The 22,970-nt window shown below is 41.6% G+C and overlaps 1 protein-coding gene across 1 annotated transcript; it reads left to right on the forward strand.

Annotated features, from left to right (window-relative positions):
* Window positions 1-12,212: 12,212 nt before the first annotated feature.
* Window positions 12,213-12,749, forward strand: PRND (prion like protein doppel). The gene has a single exon (XM_065919622.1). The coding sequence runs from the start codon at window positions 12,213-12,215 to the stop codon at window positions 12,747-12,749; it is 537 nt and encodes a 178-aa protein (XP_065775694.1).
* Window positions 12,750-22,970: the final 10,221 nt, after the last annotated feature.

Here is a 22,970-nt window from a genome sequence, read left to right on the forward strand (position 1 = left end):
TCTCAATCTGCCCAGCAGAGGTAGCCCAGTTGTTTCTTTTCCACCTAGTAGAGAAGTTACACAGATGATTAAGGACCCACCCTTCTGTACCTCCATGTTTTGTTTACTTTGACCTGCTTTCCTTGTTCAGGAGCCTTGCTATATCATTTAAGAACCCATCTGAATAAAGCATGTAATGTTTTGGCTTTTCCTCTATTTGCACTCATTTCATTTGGTTTTTCCTCCCAAGTTTGTATCTGATTCTCTTTCCCTGTGTGTCATTTCATACCTACATGTCACTTCCACTTGAGGTCAGTTCAGTTCAGTTAGTCACTCATTCGTGTCCAACTCTTTGAGACCCCATGGACTACATCTCGCCAGGCTTCCCTGTCCATCACCAACTCCTGGAGCTTATTCAAACTCATGTCCATCAAGTTGGTGATGCCATCCAACCATCTCATCCTCTGTCATCCCCTTTTACTCCTGCCTTCAATCTTTCCCAGCACCAGGGTCTTTTCCAAGGAGTTGGTTCTTCACATCAGGTGACCAAGGTATTGGAGTTTCAGCTTCAGCATCAGTCCTTCCAATGAATATTCAGGACTGATTTCCTTTAGGAATGACTGGTTGAATATCCTTGCAGTTCAGAGGACTCTCAAGAGTCTTCTCCAACACCACAGTTCAAAAGCATCAATTCTTTGGTTCTTCAATTCTCCTGACCACTTGAGGTCAGGAGATCAGAAAAGATAGAAGAAGGGCATTGGTTTATGTAGTTGAAAAAATTTAAATATTTCCATATGGCAGCTAAAGTGAATGGCTGAAAAGATCTTTTCCAACCCTTGAAAAACCCTTGAAATCAAGGACATCTATGGTTGAGGTGGATGTGGTCTGTGAACTGCTAGTAGAGACATATCTGCAGGATGGATCATTCCCCTGACAATGACCATCATACAGGGCTAGAAAAGAGAATGCATTGTTCAGTGTTAGCCTTTCCTACAGACCACAAAACTGAGTCATATGGAACAGAAACAATTGTGAAAGAAATCCAGCAGAACACTAAAGATGTCAATTATCCCTATCTGTGCGTTCCTCCCTACAGTCCTCTCAGTGGCAATCTGGTCCTCCATTAGCACACCTAAAATAAGACACTATCTTGCCCATCCTCACTCCTTCCCAAAACTAGTCTCATTGTTTTCCTTCTAAGCAGTCATCTCTGCAGACTTCCACCAAAATGATCACCACTTTCTCTACACTCTGATAACCCTTGCCTGGTACCTAGCATCATATAAACTGAGTCAAGGGGCTGTTTTGTGGATTACAAATATTACCAATCACAACCAACTGCCATCACTTCCTGAAGTCTAATTTTAAAAACTGTATTCAAACACATCATGAATTCTTACCTTATTGTCCCTTAGAGTCACTCCTAAGATGCTTCCCTTCCTTTTCCTTTAAAAAAATTTTTATTTTAAGTTATTTTTGACTGTACAGACTTTTCTCTGTAATTGTGGAGAGTGGGAGGATACTCTCTAGTTGCAGTGCATGGGCTTCTTCTTGCAGTGGCGTCTCTTGTTGCAGAGCACAGGTTCTAGGGCTCAGCAGGGTTCAGTAGTTGCAGCTCCCGGGTTTTAGAGCACAGGCTCAGTAGTTGTGGCACATGGCCCTACGTGCTCCACAGCATTAGGACCCTCCGGATCAGGGATTGACCCCGTGTCTCCTATACTGGCTGGTGGACTCTTTAACACTGAGCCACCAGGGAAGACTTCTGTTTCTTTTCTTAAGTCGTTTCCTCCACCTGGAATGTCTTCCTTGCCCCTTTTCCATCTGACAAACTCCTGTTTATACATCAAGACCCAGCTGAAATGTCTTTCCCTGCCAGACCTCTTTGTGAGTCTGATGAAGCCTATGGACCTTACTCAGAATAATGTTTTTAAATTCATAAAATATAGAGGTTACACAGGAACCCAATTATACTAACGTAGAGTTATCAAAACATTTTTACACTGATTAAATGTAAATATCTATAAAGTCACTAAATAAGATCTACTAGCAGGCCTAATGACCTCAAGTGATAAGTGTAAGTCTAGACAATATTTTGAGATTTGCTAAACCTGGAATCAGGGTGATCAACTTGTTCTGGTTGGTCTCATACTTCTCGTTTTAGCACTGAAAAATCCCATGTCCTAGGCGCCTCCTCATTCCCTAGCAAACTGGGACAGTTGGTCACCCTTCCTATAATGTGACCTGAAAACATCTGTGATTTTAGTTGGTTATGGTCACAGGTATAGCTAATGATACTGTGTCTGCTACCTGCATTTTTCATGGAGGAAAGTCTGCATTTCAGGTAGAGGTTAGTGGAAATAAGGATGTGATAGTTTTCCTAAGTTCATGTATCTTCCAAATTCTATCCATGGACTGCCCCTTGCCAGTTTAAGAACCCCTGCAACTAGCAGGACAAAGCTAGGCCTTATCTCCCCTAACCTTTATACTTTGTTCTTAACTCTGCTATAACTTACCAAGCTGTTGCTACTGTTTATTTAAACAACACAACAAAACTTCTCCATTGAGCACCGTTGATCTCCATTCCCACAATGGTGGGATGAATTAAAAGAAGTCTCCTGTACAGTGGGACCAGCATGCAGCAGACACATGAGGAACCTTTGGAGGCCTCTCATGCAGATGTATCTAAATTTGTTGAACAACTTTAGAAAACTGTTTGGCTGTAGTTTTAGTAAAAACTAAAGCTGAAAAGACACGTATCTGATGACCAAGCCTCTCTGCCCCTGAGGGTTTTGTCCAACAGGAATGAGAGCTATGTTCACCAAGAGATGTACATAAGAATTTTCAAAGCACCTGCATTTATAATAGGTCCAAGTGAGAATCAACCCAAATACCCATCAAGAGGTGAAGCGATAAACTGTGATCTACTCATATAACCAGATATCATGCAGGAATGAGAACTGAAAAATAACACTTCTAGGCAACAACACTGATGAATCTCACAAACATAATGATGAGCAAAAAAGCCAGCAACAAAAGAGTACTTATTGCATGATTCCATTTGTGTAAAATACAAAAGCAGGTGAAACTAGCTTGAGCATTAGAAGTCAGGACAGCATACTGTTGGATGGGTGGGTGGGTGTGGGTGTAAGGGTTTAGAATATTCTGCAGGCTACATAAGGTTGTTCATTTTGTGAAAATTTATTGAACCTTGCACTTATGGAATGTACATTGTTCCATATGCATGTTGTGCTTCAATAAAAGCATTTGTTTACAACGTTGGATAAGCATTCCCAACTGCTGGTGAATCTCACCCCAATAAAGCCACTAACATCAAGTGCCTTCTCCCAGCGTGGTCAATTTGTTTGTCTCTGCAGCATGACCACCAATTTTCCCACCGAATATGAATTGTCCTGATGGTGCTTCGATTTTCTCCTGGCTGAAGGCCATCACAGATCCAGCCTCTGGAACCAACCTCTTCAGCCTTTGTTAGTTGCCTTCATATTAGTAAATCCTTCATTAGTATTTCTAACAGGCCAGTAATTAACATGTTAACACATGTCCATGCACTCAAAGCTGCATTTAGAGCTTAACTTGTTTTGTTGTTTAGTAGCTAAGTCATATCTGACCCTTTTGGGGCCCCATGGACTACAACACTGCTCGACACTGTTGGAATCATAGAATTAAACACAAATCTTTTTGTATTTCAGATGAGAGATTTGTAAGATTTGTATTGAACTCTGTGATTCCAACAGCACCAAGCAATGTTTGATAAATCCTAGTTGGTGGGGAGCAATGAGTGTATACCTCTTACACAGTTGTGAAAGTTGACTCTCAGGGTGAACTTCTATCTGTCCCAAGAATGCTCAGTAAATATATCATCTGTTTTCTGAGGCAAAAAAACTACTTACATGACAGAGAAGGCTAAGCTCTCCTCTGATGATAACTGAAGTCACTAAAGGCAGAGAATGGCACGGTCTTGAGTTCACACTAGCTGTCTTGGCAGCATCCCTAAGGCTTCCCCTGAAAATGAGGGGCACTGTGGATAAATGAAAGTTTCATTACCCTGACACAATGCATGCTCCCTCTCAACTGTTCCAGGTAACATTTGTGAAACAAATCCAGGGGCAGTGAAGGGCTGGATTTCTGGGGAAATTTTTCTCTTTTTAGACATTTTCCTGCATATCAGGGAGAGAAGAAAACCACAGATCAAATTATGCTTTAATTATTATGCTTTACTAAAACATAAGAGACATTAGAAAAGTGGTGGGAAACTAAATGAGGAACTTCACATGGTATCCTCTTCTGGCATTTTCTGCCCTTCTTTGAATCTTCGGTTAGAGGTTTCAGCTGTTTCCCACTCCAGTATTTTCTATTGCTGTTGTTGGTCAATCACTAAGCCATATCCATATATGCCATGCTTCCCTGTCTTTCACTATCTCCCAGAGTTTGCTCAGATTCATGTCCCTTGAGTCAATGATGCCATCCAACCATCTCATCCTCTGTTGTCCCCTTCTCCTTTTGCCTCCAATCTTTCCTAGCATCAGAATCTTTTCCAATGAATTAGTTCTTCACATAGGGTAATCAATGTATTGGAGCTTCAGCATCAGTCCTTCCAATGACTATTCAGGGTTGATTTCCTTTAGGATCGACAGGTTTGATCTCCTTGCTGTCCAAGGGACTCTCAAGAGTCTTCTCCAGCACCACAATTCAAAGGCATCAATTCTTATTTATGGTCAAACTCTCACATCCACACATGACTACTGAAAAAACCACAGCTTTGACTATACAGACCTTTGTCAGTAAAGTGATGTCTCTGCTTTTTACTATGCTATCTAGGTTTGTCAAGCTTTTCTTCCAAGGAACAAGTGTTTTTTAATTTCATGTTTGCAGTCACTATCTGCAGTGATTTTTGGAAGCCAAGAAAATAAAATCTGTCACTTCTTCCACATTCTCCCCTTCTATTTGCCGTGAAGTGATGGGACCAGATGCCATGAACTTAGTTTTTTGAACGTTGAGTTTCAAGCCAGGTTTTTCACTCTCCTCTTCCTCATCAAGAGGCTCTTCACTTTCTTCCATTAGAGTGGTATCATAAGCATATCTGGGGTTGTTGATATTTCTCCTGGCAATCTTGATGCTAGCTTGTGCTTCATCCAGTCTGGCATTTCGCATGACGTGCTCTGCGTAGAAGATAAATAAGCAGGGTGACAATATATAGCCTTGTTGTACTCCTTTCACAATTTGGAACCAGGCAGTTGTTCCATGTCCAGTTCTAACTGTTGCTTCTTGACCTGTATACAGGTTTATCAGAAAACAGGTAAGATAATCTAGTACTCCTATCTCTTTAAGAATTGTCCACAGTTTGTTGTGACCCACACAGTCAAAGACTTTAGGGTGGTCAATGAAGCAGAAGTAGATGTTTCTCTGGAATTCCCTTGCTTTCTCTATGACCCAGTGAATGTCCACAATTTGATCTCTGGTTCCTCTGCCTTTTCTAAGCCCAGCTTGTACATCTTGAAGTTCTTGGTTCATGTACTACTGAAGCCTAGCTTGAAGGTTTTTGAGCATAACCTTCCTAGCATGTGAAATGAGTACAGCTGTAAGGTAGTTTGAACATTCTTTAGCATTGCCCTTCTTTAGCTTTGGAATGAAAAAACTGACCTTTTCCAGTCCTGTGGCCTGCTGAGCTTTCCAAATTTGCTGACATATTGAGTGCAACACTTTGATAGCATCATCTTTTAGGATTTGAAATAGCTTGGCTGGAATTCCATCACCTCCACTAGCTTTGTTTGTAGCAATTCTTCCTAAAGCCCATCTGCCTTCACACTCCAGTCCTTTCTGGATCAACTTAAAACACAGAGTTCATGCTGTTACCCCTGTTCTAAATCTTCAGTAGTTCCCTATTTTCTTACTTATGAGCATGTTTTTCACACTTGTGTGTGCTCAGTCATATCCAGCTCTTTGCAATCTCATGGACTGTAGCCCCTAGGCTCCTCTGTCCATGGAATTTTCCAGGCAAGAATACTGGAATGGGTTGCTATTTCCTTCTCCAAGGGATCTTCCTGACTCAGACACTGAACCTGTGTATCCTGTGTCTCCTTCATTGCAAGCGGATTCTTTATAACAATGAACCACCTGTCAAAGCCATAATTCTACTTATACGAAGTACAAAAGCAGGCAAAACTAATTTGTGGTATAAGGAGTCAGCACAGTGGTCAGTATAGGGAAGGAGCAGTGACAAGATGGGAAGATTAAAGACTTTGGACTTTGTCATGTTCATCTCATTAATCTTGGTGCTCATTACGTGGGTGTATTCAGTTTGTAAGAATACACAATGCTGTATTCTTAGGATATGTTCAGCTTTCTGTGTGTATGAAACTGAAAGTGAAAGTTGCTCAGATATGTCTGACTCTTTGCCACCCCATGGACTGTATAATCCATGGAATACTCCAGGCCAGAATACTGGAGTGGGTAGCTGTTCCTTTCTCCAGGAGATCATCCCAACCCGGGGAATCAAACCCAGGTCTCCCGCATTGCAGATGAATTCTTTACCAGCTGAGTCACCAGGGAAGCCCAAGAATACTGGAGTGGGTAGCCTATCCCTTCTCAAGTGGATCTTCCCGACCCAGGAATCAAACCAGAGTCTCCTGCATTGCAGGTGGATTCTTTACCAGCTGAGCTACCAGGGAAGCCCCCTATGTGTATAGTAGACTTCCATAAAAAGAAAAAATCGAGTATGGCTGTTTAGACAACTACACAGCTATCTAATAAGTATTTTTTTCTAAAACACATTTCAATTCTTTATCATTAAGTCATGAGCTACTTTAGCTGCCTTACTCACTGCTATGCTCTCCCACATAACAGACACTTGATAAATTTCAAGAAGCCAAGATATGGGGGGTAATCTTCCCACACACTAACCTTTCTGTATACAGTGATTTTTGCCATGGCATCTTCTATCTTAATGATCACTTTATTTATTTCTAAATGTTTTCAAAAAGTCCAAGATCTAACAAACATAGAATTGATATAATAATGATCCATTCATGCATTCTAAAACTCAGTCTTTCCCTGTTGCTTTTTTTAAAAATTCACATAATTTTTGATTATTCATATTGTTTCAGTGAAAAGGAAAAAGGGGAGAGAGTTTTTTCTTTCCCTTTCCTGAGAACAAAAAAGATAAACAGAACAGTGAGCAGGCCTGAACATTCCTAGTTTCTTTTTAATTTTAACTGCTCCTAACTCTGCATGTCTGCAACTAAGTTTGCTTTTCGGCCCCCTAATTCTGCAGGAATTCTATTTCGCACCTATTATCCTTTGCTTACCCTTATAATACTTCTTTCCCCATGTAGTTACATATGAGAAGGAAGGCCACAGAGCCACAGAGCTGCCAGACTCAATTACTGGGTTACTGCTGCCAGCCTATGACTATTTTTGGCAAGATCCTAACACCTTAGTTCCTCATCATTGACTCCTGACTGAGATCCCTCATCTTATATAAGCCCCTAGACTCCTCATATAGTGGGGAGCATAGTCTTGAGGCATGAGCCTACTGTGTTCCACTCGCCACCAGCTGAGAATTAAAGTCAACTTTCTATTACCTTTAAACTCTGTTTCCACATTTTTTATTCAGCTTTGGTGGGCAGAGAAAGCCCAGATTTTGGCTGACAACAATGTTGGAGAGAAATATATCACAGTCTTTGTGTCATGGAGCACCCAACTCGGTGGAATCAGTCTCATTCTCCCAGTTTTCTCAAAAATGATCAAAATTCTATTATTATCTTAATATAATTTTCAAGGATGACACAATTCACCCAGCCCTGGCCTTTCAGTTCATTTGAAGAAACTAATGTTCTCTCACTAATTCCTTGGCTGTTTGTACGTCTGCTGGGTGTCGGGCAGGATCAGAGCAGTTCTGCACTCTCTGCATCTGGTTAACAGTTTTCTTGCTTCATTTGCAGCTTCCAGGGCTCCTCCAATCTTCTCAAACGTTTCACAGCCCTCTACACTCCTCTGTGCCTCTAAGAACAGCCTTTTGTTCGCTGACAAGAGGAATCTGCAGCCTCATCACTCTAAACCAACCTCCCACTACCCTCTGGGCAAAGTCCTCCCCAAAAGGGAAAAGAAAGAAAGGGAATGGAGAAGGCCTGGAGGGGAGGGGGCCTGGAGGTGGTTGTGCCAGATGGGGACAGGCAGGGTGGACAGAACACAGAGTTCAGAACAGGGCAATGGGCCCGCAGGGGCAACACAGCCTCCTGGGTGTGTGACCTTGGGACTATCTGGGCCCCATGACCTTATAGTGTGAAGGAGCTGAACTAGAGGATTCTGAGTCCTTTCCAGCTCTGAACATCCCAAACCTAATTATTACCCTAAGCATCTGTTATATTGAACAAATATGTACTGACATTTGTCTCTGGATAGTGAAATATTAAGTCTTTTTCTTCCTCTCTTCTGCATTTCACAAATAGTTTATGCTAATTTTCCACTCCTGATAATGTGTGTGTGTGCATATGTCCAAAAAACCAAAATATCTATGATTCTAGAAAGAAAATGAAAAAGTTTCTTTTTTAAGAGAGGAAAAATGAATAAAATTTAAAGGCAGAGGCAGAGAAGAAAGAAAGGTCCATGTGGAGGCCAAAAATCCACCTAGCACAGAAGCCCTGAAGGGACCACATTTGATTTGGGGTTTCCCACCTTCAGGGTGAAATGTCTTTGTAAACTCTTCTGGCATCATCTGCTGGTCATTCCAGAAAAAACCACTTAATATGGTTCAAAAAAAGGGGTTTGAAGTGAATTTTGGGGACCACTGATTGGGTCATATTCAGGGTGAAAATGGTATTCTATTTACAGGTAAATCTCATTTCACCTCCAGAAGTCACTTCTGATTTGGTGTTGCAGTAATGATTGTAACAGGAGCACTTAAGTAAGTCCCTTTGTGTGTTCACCTGACAACCATGCACAACCCCTTGTACCGCACAAGGCAGATCTTCCAAGTCTCTCCCCACTAGTTGTGGGCACCACTAGAGAGAGGCACTCTGAGGAAACCCACACTCAATCCACACCCTCTTTGAACAGTGTGGGTTTCATCTTCCTTTGTCTCTGTCCCTTGGGTTTCTATAAATATTCAACTCATTGGCCTTTGGAATATTTCATTTGTTTAACCATTCCTAGCAACCCAAAGTTCTGGCAAGTGCTCTCTCATTTGTCTTCCATCCAACATTAGCCCTGTTTTCCAAGGAAGCTACTCTGAAGAAGCTCCCTCATTCCCTGTAGGTTCAGGCTGTGGGTCGTGAGGTTCAATGGATTTCTCTCCCACTTCCCAAACTGATCCTTCCCACAGAGGCTGCCTAGCAAAGGCCCCTTGGCTTCTGAAACTGGTTTTTAGGTGAAGGACAGTATGCATAGCCAACAAGGCTTGTTTAAAGCGCCCTCTTATAGACTCACAGACTTAGAAACTTATGGTTGCTGGGGGGAAGGGATAGTTAGGGACTTTGGGAAGGTCATGTACACACTGCTATATTTAAAATAGATAAACAACAAAGGCCTATTGTATAGCACATGGAACTCTGCTCAAAGTTACAGAACATTGTTAATAACATAACTAATAATTACAGAATGTATGTCAATACCATAATGAATATCCCAATACAAAATGTTTTTGGTGTTAAAAAATAAAATAAATAAAATTAAAAATTAAATAAATAAAATACCTTCTTATAAATATTGAAGGAAAAGCATTTTCCTTCTAACATTTTTTCTTTTCAATCTAAAAGTCACCTCTCCAAATATCAGTCTTAAAATAGCCCTAACCAGACTCCTTGAACAAATACAGCCACTCATCTGTACAGTTGTGACATTTTGACAGATATCAAAATATCAAAATATTTTATCTTCATCCCCAGTTCCTGGCACAGAGCTTCTAAAACCCTGTAACTTCCTGAGTGGTAGGGGTGAGAGGAACATCTTTCATTATAATATTTGATTTGCCACCAGATTCTGGCATGGGTTTCAAAGAGCTTCCAGGTTGGTGAATTCACATTCAGGAAGAATGATGTACCCCACACTCCACAGGAACTCTTGTGCTTGGAAACCTTCCAGATATGCCCTGTGTACCTCTTCATCTAGCTGTTCATTTATATCCTCCTTAATCAAACAGAAATAGTAAGTTTAAAATATTTTTAATAAATAAGATAAATAAAAGGTACCTCTCAAGTCTTTCTGAACTTCACCAAGTTCTTCACATGGTGTTTATTGGTGTTTATTAGTAAAGAGTATTGAAAGGGTCCATCCGTCTCAAGGCAAATAAGTACTTGGGAACCCCTGATTGGTCCTGCCAGGAGGGAAGGGCTCCCATATTTGGTAAGCAGCAGGAATGCACCTCCCCCTTCAGCTCCTACATAGCTAGGCAGGTCCAGGAGTATGTGCAGAAGGTGCACAAGAGGACAGTGTGCCCGTGGCTCCAGAGGTGCAACAGAGAGATCCTAAGGTATGTGGGGAGCAGAGTTTATGTGTGATAACCATTTCTGTGGCCAGGGCTGTTCATTTTTAATACCACTACACACCATGCAGTGATTTCTTGGCTCTCACCTCCTGGGATGAGTCCCAAGTCTGGGGACACTTGAGAGAAGATTCAAACATCACTGGGGTTCCTGCCTATGTTTTGGTGCTATAATAAAATGCTAGCTTAAGGGTTGGCTGGTTAGGATTTTCTTTTGTTTTTAAGCCCTTGCCTCTGAAGACTAATTTATTTCTCAAGGTCTCTATGTTTTTATTTTTTAATTTTATGCATGCATAATTTATGATATTATTCTTATTTAAGTCTTCTCCTACCAAGGGGTATGGGCTGATGAAATAGGTTTAGAAGATTAATGAATGTTTTCTTCACACTTGGATCTCTTTGGAGAAAGCTTGTCTGAGATCATTGTGATTGGTGGGCAATGATGAGTGGGATGCTGGAAGGCTGGGTGCTCAGGCTGCTGTCTGGCACACTCATGCCCACCCTGGGACAGTGACTAGGTGATGTCTGCATGTAAAGAGAGGTCAGCAGAGGCCTCTTTGCAGGAGTTGAGAGAAGCCTGGATGTGCATGCAGTTAGGTTGCATTTTGCCTATTTTTCTGCATAAGAACCTGTGTCACACTAGAGTTGAACATTTTGAACAAAGAAGTACTAATCATTTTAAGGAATACTGCAGGGAGGGTATATTAGGGCCTAAGCAAGATAAACTTTTCAACCTCCTTCAGCTCTGGCACTGGTGAACTCAGGAAATCTTCTAGAAGATGGTCTAAGCAGGCTCTGCCATTGTAACTCTTTGTGTATTCCTGATCCACATGGACAAAGGTCCAGGTGCTGAATGCCCTAAATATTTGACCCAAAGGGATGGAGTTCCACAATAGCTATTGTAGTTTCAGGAACTAGTTGTGACTAACTACCAGACTGGGGGCTTTAAGGGGGAGGGATATTTCCTGAGGTCATCGGCAGTCTTTCAGATATCCTGGGGCCAGCCTGGCTCTTGGTGCTTCCCCAAGCCCTCTTATTTCATTTCCTCTGAAATTCTTCACAGGCTCTGCTGTTCACTTAACTGAGGGGCCATCAGAGCTGCTATTCACTTAACCTCACACCCAGTGAATCAAAAGCACCATCCCCTTCAGCAGCTCAAAAGGGTAATGGGACATGGCCCTTGGGTTCCTGGGAAAAGCATCACAGAGCTGGATTCAAATCTGCTCCCCCCACCCCCCCCCCCCCCCGTTCCCTGCTGTTGTGTGGCCTCAGGCAAATTACTTAACTTCTGAAACCCAATACAACTTTTATAAAATGAGGATAATAACATACCTACCCCATGTGAGAATTAAGTTAGGCAATGTCAGCAGCTGGTGTGGTACATGCAATAAGAAGCTGGTTGAGGGAGGAGGGTGGGACCCCACTCTCCCCAGGATGTGATTAGAAAAGATATCCATGAATAATCAAATTGCCTCTTGCAACTTCTGATCTGTCTGATAAAACCAAGATCACCATCCTGAATGGTGTAATTCCAGGCCAGAGCAAGAAACTTGGTTTTGACTTAACCCTATGCAGACCAAGCCAGGGAAAACAGTTATGTTTCAGGAAAAATGTAAAGGGTACAAGAATGACATTCCTGTCAAAGAATCTCCTACACACAGGAGGGGACATGGGAGACTCAGACCTCCAACTGGGGAAGTTAACTGCTCCAGGCTTTTCTGTTGCAGATTCTGACACAATGAGGAAACATCTGGGTGGATGCTGGTTGGCCATTGTCTGTGTCCTGCTCTTTGGCCAACTCTCCTCAGTCAAGGCGAGAGGCATAAAGCACAGAATCAAGTGGAACCGGAAGGCCTTACCAAGTACCTCCCAGGTCACCGAGGCCCACACTGCAGAAATCCGCCCAGGGGCATTCATCAAGCAAGGCCGAAAGTTGGATATCAACTTTGGAGTGGAGGGCAATAGGTACTATGAGGCCAACTATTGGCAGTTTCCTGATGGCATCCATTATAACGGCTGCTCCGAGGCCAATGTCACCAAGGAAAAGTTTGTCACCAGCTGCATTAATGCCACCCAGGCAGCAAATCAAGAGGAACTGTCCCGTGAGAAACATGACAACAAGCTTTACCAGCGGGTCCTGTGGCAGCTGATCAGGGAGCTCTGCTCCATCAAGCACTGTGACTTTTGGTTGGAAAGGGGAGCAGGACTTCGGGTCACTCTGGACCAGCCCATAATGCTCTGCTTGCTGGTTTTCATTTGGTTTATTGTGAAATAAGCTTGCAGGCAGGTTGGCAGCCACAGAGATCAATAGGCAAGCAAACCATAGCAAGTTATTCCAGTTCTTCTCTAATCCCAAACCCCATGTGTTCTGAAGGTACCAAAGAGCAGTGATTGTTTCTTCAGCGCTTTAAATAGTACTCCCAAGTATTCACTCAGGTGTTTGATTTTATTTGTTAAATGTATGAGTATCAATCCTTTCCAGGTTCTACCTAAAGTTGGCTTGTTCATCATTGCATTCTCAATTCTGGTGTAGCATCTGGCCCACCATATTATGCAATAAATGTTTGGTAAGCAGATAAAAGAATGTGCCAGGGACCATACCAAGCACTTCACAATGCTTCCCAACAACTCTCAGAGGTAGGTGTAATAGGTGTTATTCTCTTGGTATAGATAAGAAAATTGAGGTTTCAAGAAGTAAAATAGTGAAGTAGTTAGAAACTGTCGGCCATAATCCAACCCTGGCTTATCTAACCCAGATTTCCTGCCTGTACAGTTCTGCTTTTGGAAATACAAAATGACTGATGCTGATGGCCACATTTTTGAAAACTTATTACATGGAAGTTAATTAATTAGTTTAATTAAAGAAGATATAATAAAAGAATTAAACTAAAATATAAATAAAATCTAGACAAATGTCCATATTGCCTAGTAAGGAAGTATTATCCAACTTGATTCCTGGAGTAATCTAGATCTATGGCACAAAGATGTTTTTTCACAAGAAGTATAAGTATTTGCTACTTGCATCTCTGAAGTAGTTAATATATTTAAGAAACTATTTCTAAATGATAAATTTCCTTTCTAATGTTCCTCCAACCCTGTGTGTATGTTTTTAGGTATACATGCATACAAGCATTTTAAATATATTCCCTTTATACAGGTGCTCCATACAATCTCTGGTCATTCTTTTAGTGCCACTTTGGTAAGGGGCCATCATTTCCACGAACCACTTACAGCTTCAAAAACACAATTCCTCAGTACAAAGGTTAAAAATAAAGTATATCTTTAAGAAGATCAAGTAATGAATTCATACATGCCATAATTAAGAATTATCATTAGCTAAACTACATTTATATTACAAAATATCAGTACAGTTTAAATAAAAATAATGAATCTAATACTCTAAAAGATGCCCCCAGAAGTTCTCTGAGGATATGCTCAGAGTACCCACCCCCCACCCTCAGGAGTTGTTGAACCATATTTGGTGATAAAAGTTGCTGAATATTATCAGTTATCTGTATGGGTGAAAAAATGTGCATTGTCAGACAATTTTATCCAAAGTATTTTAAAATGTGAGTGTTGATAATGGTACCTCTTGTTCTGAACCTCCACTGCTAATCAGTGTTCTTCTCAAAGATACAGTTGGAAGGTTTTTACATAGAAAGCCAGTGGAGAACTTGGGAGCCAGACAGCCCGGGGGAGCACCTTCCCCTGGGTGTGAGGGATGCTGCCACCCTGCTCTGACAGCACAGGGAGCTCCTGCTTTCATGCTGTTGGCCCTATGCTCGTCTTCTGCAGTCCTGGTGAGTTCTAGATCAGAAACTAAGACTAAAGTCCAGAACACATACAGGTTATTTCCTACAAGTCAATATTTTAATAATAACAATAGCAATAGTGACAAAGTACTTATAGGCTGATCTTGAAATTTCAAGTCCCAGCTCTCCTGAGTTTAATTATAAGGGCACACACAGACATGTAAGTAAAATGACTTCATTTCTTATGTGAAAACACTCAGCCATGATGTAGTACATTTTCTATTATTCCTGTCTTTCCTCATTTCATTAATAGTTCCAGAAACCAGATTTAAGTGGGTGTGGAGTGAACTGGTGATTTAAATGCCAAATTTATTATTGGAACTTTAAATTGATTCCATATGTATTTGAACATCCTTGCTCATGTTTATGAATTTTGAGATCCAGTCATGGCTTTGTGAGTCTAGTTTTTTACTTTAGCAAATGTTGATCAAGTGCCTACTATGTGTAAGACATTGTGAAGGATTTCTGAAATATTCTTGATGGAGTCATTTTAAAAGTGAATAATTTCACCAACCATTGATTTCTTGTCCCTTCTAAGCATTCATTTTTTAAATATGTTTATTGTAAAAATGACACTAAAATTACAACAGAAATCCAAAACCAAACATTGCCCACAGTTTTAGCATCTGATTGTCAGTGTTCTCATTTTACCCTATAGCCTCCTAGTCCTTACCATTTGCATATACAAATGTACATATTTGCAATAATAATTTAAGCGACCATTTATATTCTAAATTTTTGGTTAACTTTGTTCTATGCTTTTTTCATTTTTCTATGATTTGGGGGTTCTTGCCTCCCACTGCCTTCCCCAACCCACTCTCCTTCCTGCCTGAGATGTAGCCTCCATGCTTTCATTGTGCTCAGATAGAGAGGTTTTTGTTTGATTGCTTTTTAAAAATACTGTAATCATACAACTCACATTTATTCTTCTGCAATTTGTCTCACTGTGTTATCACTTTCACCCTAGTGCAACAGCCACCTAGTTAGTTAACTTATCCTTTAGGACGTGGCATGATATTCTATACCGTGGACTAGACCCTGATTGATTTAATCATTTCTTTATTGATGGACCTTCAGGTTGTTTCCAGTATTTTTGCCACTGCAAACAATAAACATCAATGTACAGACAACTTTGCAATCTGTTACTTTTATTTCTGTGGAGTAGATTTGTACATGCAACATTTCCAGAACAAAGCTATGTGTAATTTAAATTTTTCTAGACATGACTAAATTATGTTCCTAAATAGCTGGAGCAATTCCCATTCTACCCCCTGCAGTACACTGTGCTAACTTTAAGAGTCTCTATGTCATTTAAGTTACAGCAACTGCCTTTTCTCCAAATGGTGCTTGAGCATCTTTTCTACTTGGCATACAATACACCTAAAGCTTTCCAACTAATTTCTGAGCATAAAGACTATATTCGAAAATTGTAAAACTGTTAGCAGTTTCCATCCTACACCTAGTCTGTGGCCCAAAACATCTGGGAAGCCGGAGTTTGTGAGGGTTTCTGCTCAGAGGGTGGTTTGTTTGCACAACTCCATACTCCCTAATTGGCAGAAGAAGCACAGTGTGATGTTTGGTCTTGGCCTTTTTATTGATCTTCAGTAAAATAGGAAATAAAAGTATCTGCATCCCAGCAAGAGTGCTCTCCAGGTTGTAAAAATCAAAAGAAGCAGAAGTCAAGCACACAGTGTAAATAACCCATGCTTCTCCTTTCCTCTGTCTGGGCGGACGATCAGCATCTTCCTGGAGCCCTCACACCCCACCTGGCTTAGGATATGACTGGCAATGTTGAGAAAGCCCACCCTCTGGTCCTAATGAGGTTTGTCCCAGGTAGGGCCCATGAGTTTGTCTTGATTGCCCCTACTCTCTACCTCAAGCTTTCTGATAACAAGTGACTCACTTTGGGAAGTGGACCCCTGGCCTTAACTTTGCACTTTCAGTTTGGTCACATTGTTCATCTCTACCTTTTCTTCACATGCTGTATATGGCTGGACAAGGATGCCCTAAGATTTTAAAACCCACATGTTGCTATGTGGCACACTCTGGAGTCTGCCAGGGTCTCAACTTGAAATGCTGACAGTGGGGCCCACATGCCTATATGCAAGTAGTGATAACACATGGGCAGACTACACATACCAGGTGAGTAGTCAAGAAAACTTACATAGATGCGGCATGATGACTTTTCCATTTCCCCAACTGAAAGCGCAGGTGCTGCTCAGTTGAAGAGCAGACCTCTGATAATCCTAGCTCAGGTCAGTGGCTGCATGTCCGCTTTTTCTGCCCGAAGGTCATGCAGTCAGGCACAGCAGAGGGCTTGTCCTTATCTTATCCTCATTGCCCATAGAATTCCCTGTTTCACACTCTCCGACATAAATCTCAGCAGGATCCTCTATGACCCACCTCCCAGAATATTGAAAATAAAAGCAAAACTAAACAAATGGGACCTAATGAAACTTAAAAGCTTCTGCACTACAAAGGAAACTATAAGTAAGGTGAAAAGACAGCCCTCAGATTGGGAGAAAATAATAGCAAATGAAGAAACAAAGGATTAATCTCAAAAATATACAAGCAACTCCTGAAGCTCAATTCCAGAAAAATAAGTGACCCAATCAAAAAATGGGCCAAAGAACTAAACAGACATTTCTCCAAAGAAGACATACAGATGGCAAACAAACACATGAAAAGATGCTCAACATCACTCATTATTAGAGAAATGCAAATCAAAACCACAATGAGGTACCATTACACGCCAGTCAGGATGGCTGCTATCTAAAAGTCTACAGGCAATAAATGCTGGAGAGGGTATGGAGTAAAGGGAGCCCTGTTACACTGTTGGTGGGAATGCAAACTAGTACAGCCAATATGAAAAACAGTGTGGAGATTTCTTAAAAAACTGGAAATAGAACTGCCATATGACCCAGCAATACCACTTTTGGGCATACACACTGAGGAAACCAGATCTGAAAGAGACACGTGCACCCCAATGTTCATTGCAGCACTGTTTATAATAGCCAGGACATGGAAGCAACCTAGATGCCCACCAGCAGATGAATGGATAAGGAAGCTGTGGTACATATACACCATGGAATATTACTCAGCCGTTAAAAATAATTCATTTGAATCAGTTCTAATGAGATGGATGAAACTGGAGCCCATTATACAGAATGAAGTAAGCCAGAAAGATAAAGAACATTACAGCATACTAACACATATATATGGAATTTAGAAAGATGGTAACGATAACCCTATATGCAAAACAGAAAAAGAGACACAGAAGTACAGAACAGACTTTTGAACTCTGTGGGAGAAGGTGAGGGTGGGATGTTTCAAAAGAACAGCATGTATATTATCTATGGTGAAACAAATCACCAGCCCAGGCGGGATGCATAAGACAAGTGGTTGGGTCTGGTGCACTGGGAGGACCCAGAGGAGTCAAGTGGAGAGGGAGATGGGAAGGGGGATCGGGATGGGGAATATGTGTAACTCTATGGCTGATTCATGTCAATGTATGACAAAACCCACTGAAATGTGAAGTAATTAGCCTCCAACTAATAAATAAATAAATAAAAAGAAGTCCCTGTTTCAGTTGGGCACCCAGCCTCACAGGTAGAAGAGAAGGAAGTCAAACTCCTATGCTATTGGGAAAAACAGACACCTGCAAAATGTAAATAAGATGCTATATCTTTGACATCTCATAGCCAATCCCATCAAAAACCTGCTCCAGGAAAACAGACTCAGATGTTTCCCTTGGCAAATGGGAGCCTTCACCTGGACCCACAAGAGGCCTCAGACTGACCACCCCACTCCCAAAAGGATCTTCCTGGCAGCTGTATCCAGGCCAAAGCTGACCACCCAGAAAAAGGTTATCCTCCAATACCTAAGTGTCCCTGAATCCCCAAGATGCATCCATCTGTGAATTTCTTATCCTCATTCATCCACTCAACCCCCACCCACCCCTCCCTGATCTTCCCTTGGAATTTCCACATCTTTTTGTGGGAAAGCATTGCCTTCTTAAACAATACAAATTGTTTTAACTCCAATAGGCTTGGCTTTAAATTGTACAGGGACGTTGGCAGAAGGCCAGAAAGGAACTCGAAGAAGCTGGAAACAAATCAGGACCAGAGGACCTAACACAGCTGGTGTCCCTGAATAAATGGAGGTGTGAGGGTGAAAGATTTGGGGCAGGAGCAGGGAACTTGTTAGCTAAAAATTGTCACTTGCCATCTGCCTTTACAAGGATTAACTCTCTAGCCACTACAGTCTCTGACCTTCAACACACACTGAAAGGAGTTCAGGGCGGAGATCAGGAATGAGGCAATCTATGCTCTGGGAGAAACTGGCAGAACAGGCCTTCAGATAGATATTTTCAGAAGATTTTATGAGCTCCAATTTTTCCATCTCCTCATATGTAGAAAAGCTCTAAAATCACTAAGGGTGACATCTGCTCCTCATGACTAGCAGCAAACTTCTGCCAAGACATGTGCTTGATGGCAGACATTCACCAGTTCACATATATACCGACCTCCCCCACTATGTCTTTGGAGCAGTTCCTCAGAGCTCTCTGAGATGCTGTCTTCTGGGCTGTAGTCCTCATTTTGCCCTAAATAAAACTTAACTCACAACTTTCATGTTATACATTTTTTTTCAGTCGACACTATCCACAGGAAGAATTACCAGCTTAAGGCTCATCAGAGGTGACATCAGCAGCCAACAATGCTCTAGGCTCAATAAACAAGGTCCAACACCAAGGAAAGAGATGTTCAAGGACTAAGCAGAAGGAAGGGACCCGGGAAGGGTCCTATAGTTGTGTTCTCCTTGAATACTTGAATTTCTCCTTGAATTTCCAAATCCATAATCCAGGTTTCTAATTTTTTTAACTGGCTGTTTTGACTCAAGTTTACTTGCCACTGAAGAACAAAATGATAGAGCTTTGTAACATCTGCAGTGCTATGATTTATAAGAAATATATTGTTAAAAGATAAACTGAAGTATTTTTAAAATTTTGAGTTTATTTGAGCAAAAATCAATTTGAATCAGGCAGTATCCAAGCTAGCAGACAGAAAGGAGCTCCAAAGACCTGTACAAAATGGAAGACTTTTACATTTTTTAATTTTTTAATGTACAAAATTTTTATACAGTGACTTGTTTAGTTGCTAGGTTGTGTCTGACTCTTTGCGAGTGACCCTGTGGACTGTAGCCTGTCAGACTCCTTGGTCCATAGGATTTCCCAGGCAAGAATACTGGAGTGGGTTGCCATTTCCTTCTCCATGGAAGACTTCTATAGACAGAAGGAGGTGGAAAAAGGAAGTAACCAGCAAAGAATGGACTGTTTATGGCAAGGTTGCCTTCCTTTAAGGGACAGCAGGGGCCTATCAGGGAGATTATATTACTAGTGCTTACCAGGTAATTCCTGGTGCTCCCCTGATACCTCAGTTGGTAAAGAAACCACCTGCAGTGCAGGAGAACCTGGTTTCCGGAATTCCTGGATCAGGAAAATCCGCTGGAAAAGGGATAGGCTACCCACTCCAGTATTCTTGGGCTTCCCTGGTGGCTCAGCTGGTAAAGAATCAACCTGCAATGCGGGAGACCTGGGTTCGATCCCTGGGGTGGGAAGAACCCCTGGAGAAGGAAAAAGCTATCCACTCCAGTATTCTGGCCTGGAGAATTCCACGGACTGTATAGTCCATGGGGTTGCAAAGAGTCAGACATGACTGAGCAAATTTCACTTCACTTCACCAGGTAATTCCAGATTGACTGGCTTAAGATTCCACTCTGGGGAGAGTTTGAAATTGTAATTAATTTAGGTATTAAATCTCAATTTAGTGACACGCACTTAGTACATTTGTGGCCTATTGCCTCTTTTATATCAATATATTTGGTAATTTTCAGGTCATTCAGATGACCAAATATATTTCTCATATATATTTGGTCTTTATCCATGGTTACTTATTCACAGATCCCCAAAACATTGGAACTTTCTAAGTGACAAGAAAAATTTCCAGTGGGATTAGAACAATTTTGTCATAATACTTGGTCCTTTCACTTAGTTCCTAAAATCACTTGAGAGCCATAAAGGTATCTTAATATTAATGACAAGTCCCTTTCCACAACTACTGGATTTATATTAATGTAGTGATTTTTAGAGAGCACCCAAGGATGGGGACTGGCTGCCAGGGGGAACAACCATGAATTAAAGGTTTGGAATTTTCAGTCCCAACCCCTAATTCTGGGGAGATGAGGGTGCTAGAGGTTGAATTAATAACCAAATGCCAGTGATTTAATCAACATTTCCTGTGTAATGGATCCTCCATAAAAACCCCAAAGGATGGGTTTGGAACTTCCCAGTAGTGAGCATGTGGAGATGTAAGGATTGTGATGCACTTAGAGGGGCATGAACACTCCACACCCTTCCCCATCCCTTATCCTACACATCTTTTCCATCTGGCTGTTTTTGAGTCATATTGTTTTGTAATAAACTGTTAGTCTAGCAAGTAAAATGTTTTTCTGAGTTCTTTGAGCCATTTTGTTGTTTTTCAGTTGCTAAGACATGTCTAACTCTTTGCAACCCCATGGACTGCAGCACACCAGGTTTCCCTGTACTTCTCTATCTCCTGGAGTTTGTTCGAATTCATGTCCATTGAGTCGGTGATGCTATCTCATAGTCTGCTGCCCATCCTCTTCTACCCTCAGTCTTTCCCAGCACACAGTCTTTTCCAATGAGTTGGCTCTTCGCATCAGGTGGCCAAAGTATTGGAGCTTCAGCTTAGCATTAGTCCTTCCAATTAATATTCAGGGTTGATTTCCTTTAGGATTGACTTATTTGATCTCCCTGCTGTCCAAGAGACTCTCAGAGTCTTCTCCAGCACCACAATACAAAAGCATCAATTCTTCAGCACTCAGTGTTTATGGTCCAACTCTCACATCCATACATAACTACTGGAAAAGCCATAGCTTTGTTGGCAGACCTTTGCTGGCAAAGTGATGTATTTGCTTTTTAATATCATGAGCCACTTAGGTAAATTAATTTAGTTCAAGGAGTAGGTCTTTGGAAACTCAGATCTATTGTTGGTCGGTCAGAAGCACAGATGACACCCTGGACTTGAGACTGGTATCTGAAATGGGGGTGGAGAGCAGGCAGTCTTATAGGATGAACCCTTAACCTGTGGGATCTGACACTATATCCAGGCAGATACTGTCAAAATTCAGCTGAATTATGTCCAGAACACCCAGTTGGTGTTGGAGAATTGCTCAGATGTGTGGGGATATCCACCCCATGCCCCAGCACACACACATTGAATTTTGTTCCAGAACCCTTTTAGCATCTTGTAAAACTCATTTTATCTATCCTTCTTTGTGCCTAAACCAAACATCAGCATCACCTCCGCACCCCTGAAGAAAAATAAAATAGAGATGAGCAAGAGGCAAAGAGTCAGTGAGTTTCCCTCAGATTTTGGCCTACACAGCACAGCCAAGGTAGAGAGAGCACCCACCCACCCACACTTAACGGGCTTTTCTGGGCTTATTGTCACAAGAGTGGGTTCTAAAATGTCCCATCTGCAATTTCAAACTTAGTGTGGTCAGTGAACCGCTCCCTCTCAGCTAAGAGACTGACCTGTGCAGATGGAAGTCTCCATAAGTCCAGCTGCCAGACTTTCTCTCAGGACAGACCTGACCCTGTCTGTGGAGTTCCCACATCTCTCTTTCGAGGCCGTTGGCCCTCTGCCTTAGCAGATGGCTTTTACTTAGATTTACAGATAATTTTCCTCTGGGCACTAGCTCAGTTCCTAAATTATATTCACCATGTTAGCTAATGCCCTTTCATGCCTTATCTCGGGCATTTGTCATCAAACATTTGTTGAGTTATTATTATGTGTTGGTCTACTCTGTGCTGGAGCTATAATGGTGGGCAAGTAAGGCAATATCCCTGCTATTGGGTCTTTACTTTCTAGAGGCACAAGCACATACACATATAACCACAGATAAACTGCTGGGCCAGCTCTCTGGGAGTTGAGGGAGCCCTGGTTTGTACCATTTACCAATAGTGACCTGGTGTTCTGCGCCCAGGTCTTAATTTATGAAGATGACTGAGTGACAACAGCAAGAAGTCAATGTCATGGATCACAGTTTCCCTAGAAATGAGAGACGCACCTTGCCGGCACCAAAGGGTCACAGAACGGACACCAGACTGGTTAGGAAGCAGAAGCAAGAGCAAAAGGAGAACCCAAGTCAGAAACTTGGATTGGGGTTTCCTCAGGAAGGGCACAGCAGGATACAGTAATCAGTTTAGGATTGGCTGGCCTGAATGATTTCAGCGGACTTTGGGCTTATACTGTTGCTCTCTAATTTTCTGGCTCCCAACTCTTTAAAGTAAGAATGCACAGGTCTGATAGAGAGTAGGCTCCACTTCTCTCAGCTCAACCTTCGCTATCTTTAAAAATTGGCTGGTCCTGAGAGTGCAGTCTTTCCCCAGCCAGAAAAGTGTTTTTAGGATATCAAAACAACAAAATATGCAGAATTTTTCAAAAACGTGATTGGTATACCTGGCTAGTCTCAAATTAGCAGCTGACTGTGGAGGGAGAAGAGATGTGCATAGTCATTTGTGACTGGTTCCAGGACAACTAATTTAAATTTATAAACTTTACACATATTAATTCATTCCATAGGCAATTTTGTAGCCCTCT

Source organism: Muntiacus reevesi, chromosome 2 (assembly GCF_963930625.1).
Source record: "Muntiacus reevesi chromosome 2, mMunRee1.1, whole genome shotgun sequence".
Taxonomy (NCBI): domain Eukaryota; kingdom Metazoa; phylum Chordata; class Mammalia; order Artiodactyla; family Cervidae; genus Muntiacus; species Muntiacus reevesi.

What these genes read in the sequence shown, in the direction of transcription:
- PRND (XM_065919622.1), top strand. Translation starts at nt 12,213, where the DNA reads ATGAGGAAACATCTGGGTGGATGCTGGTTGGCCATTGTCTGTGTCCTG.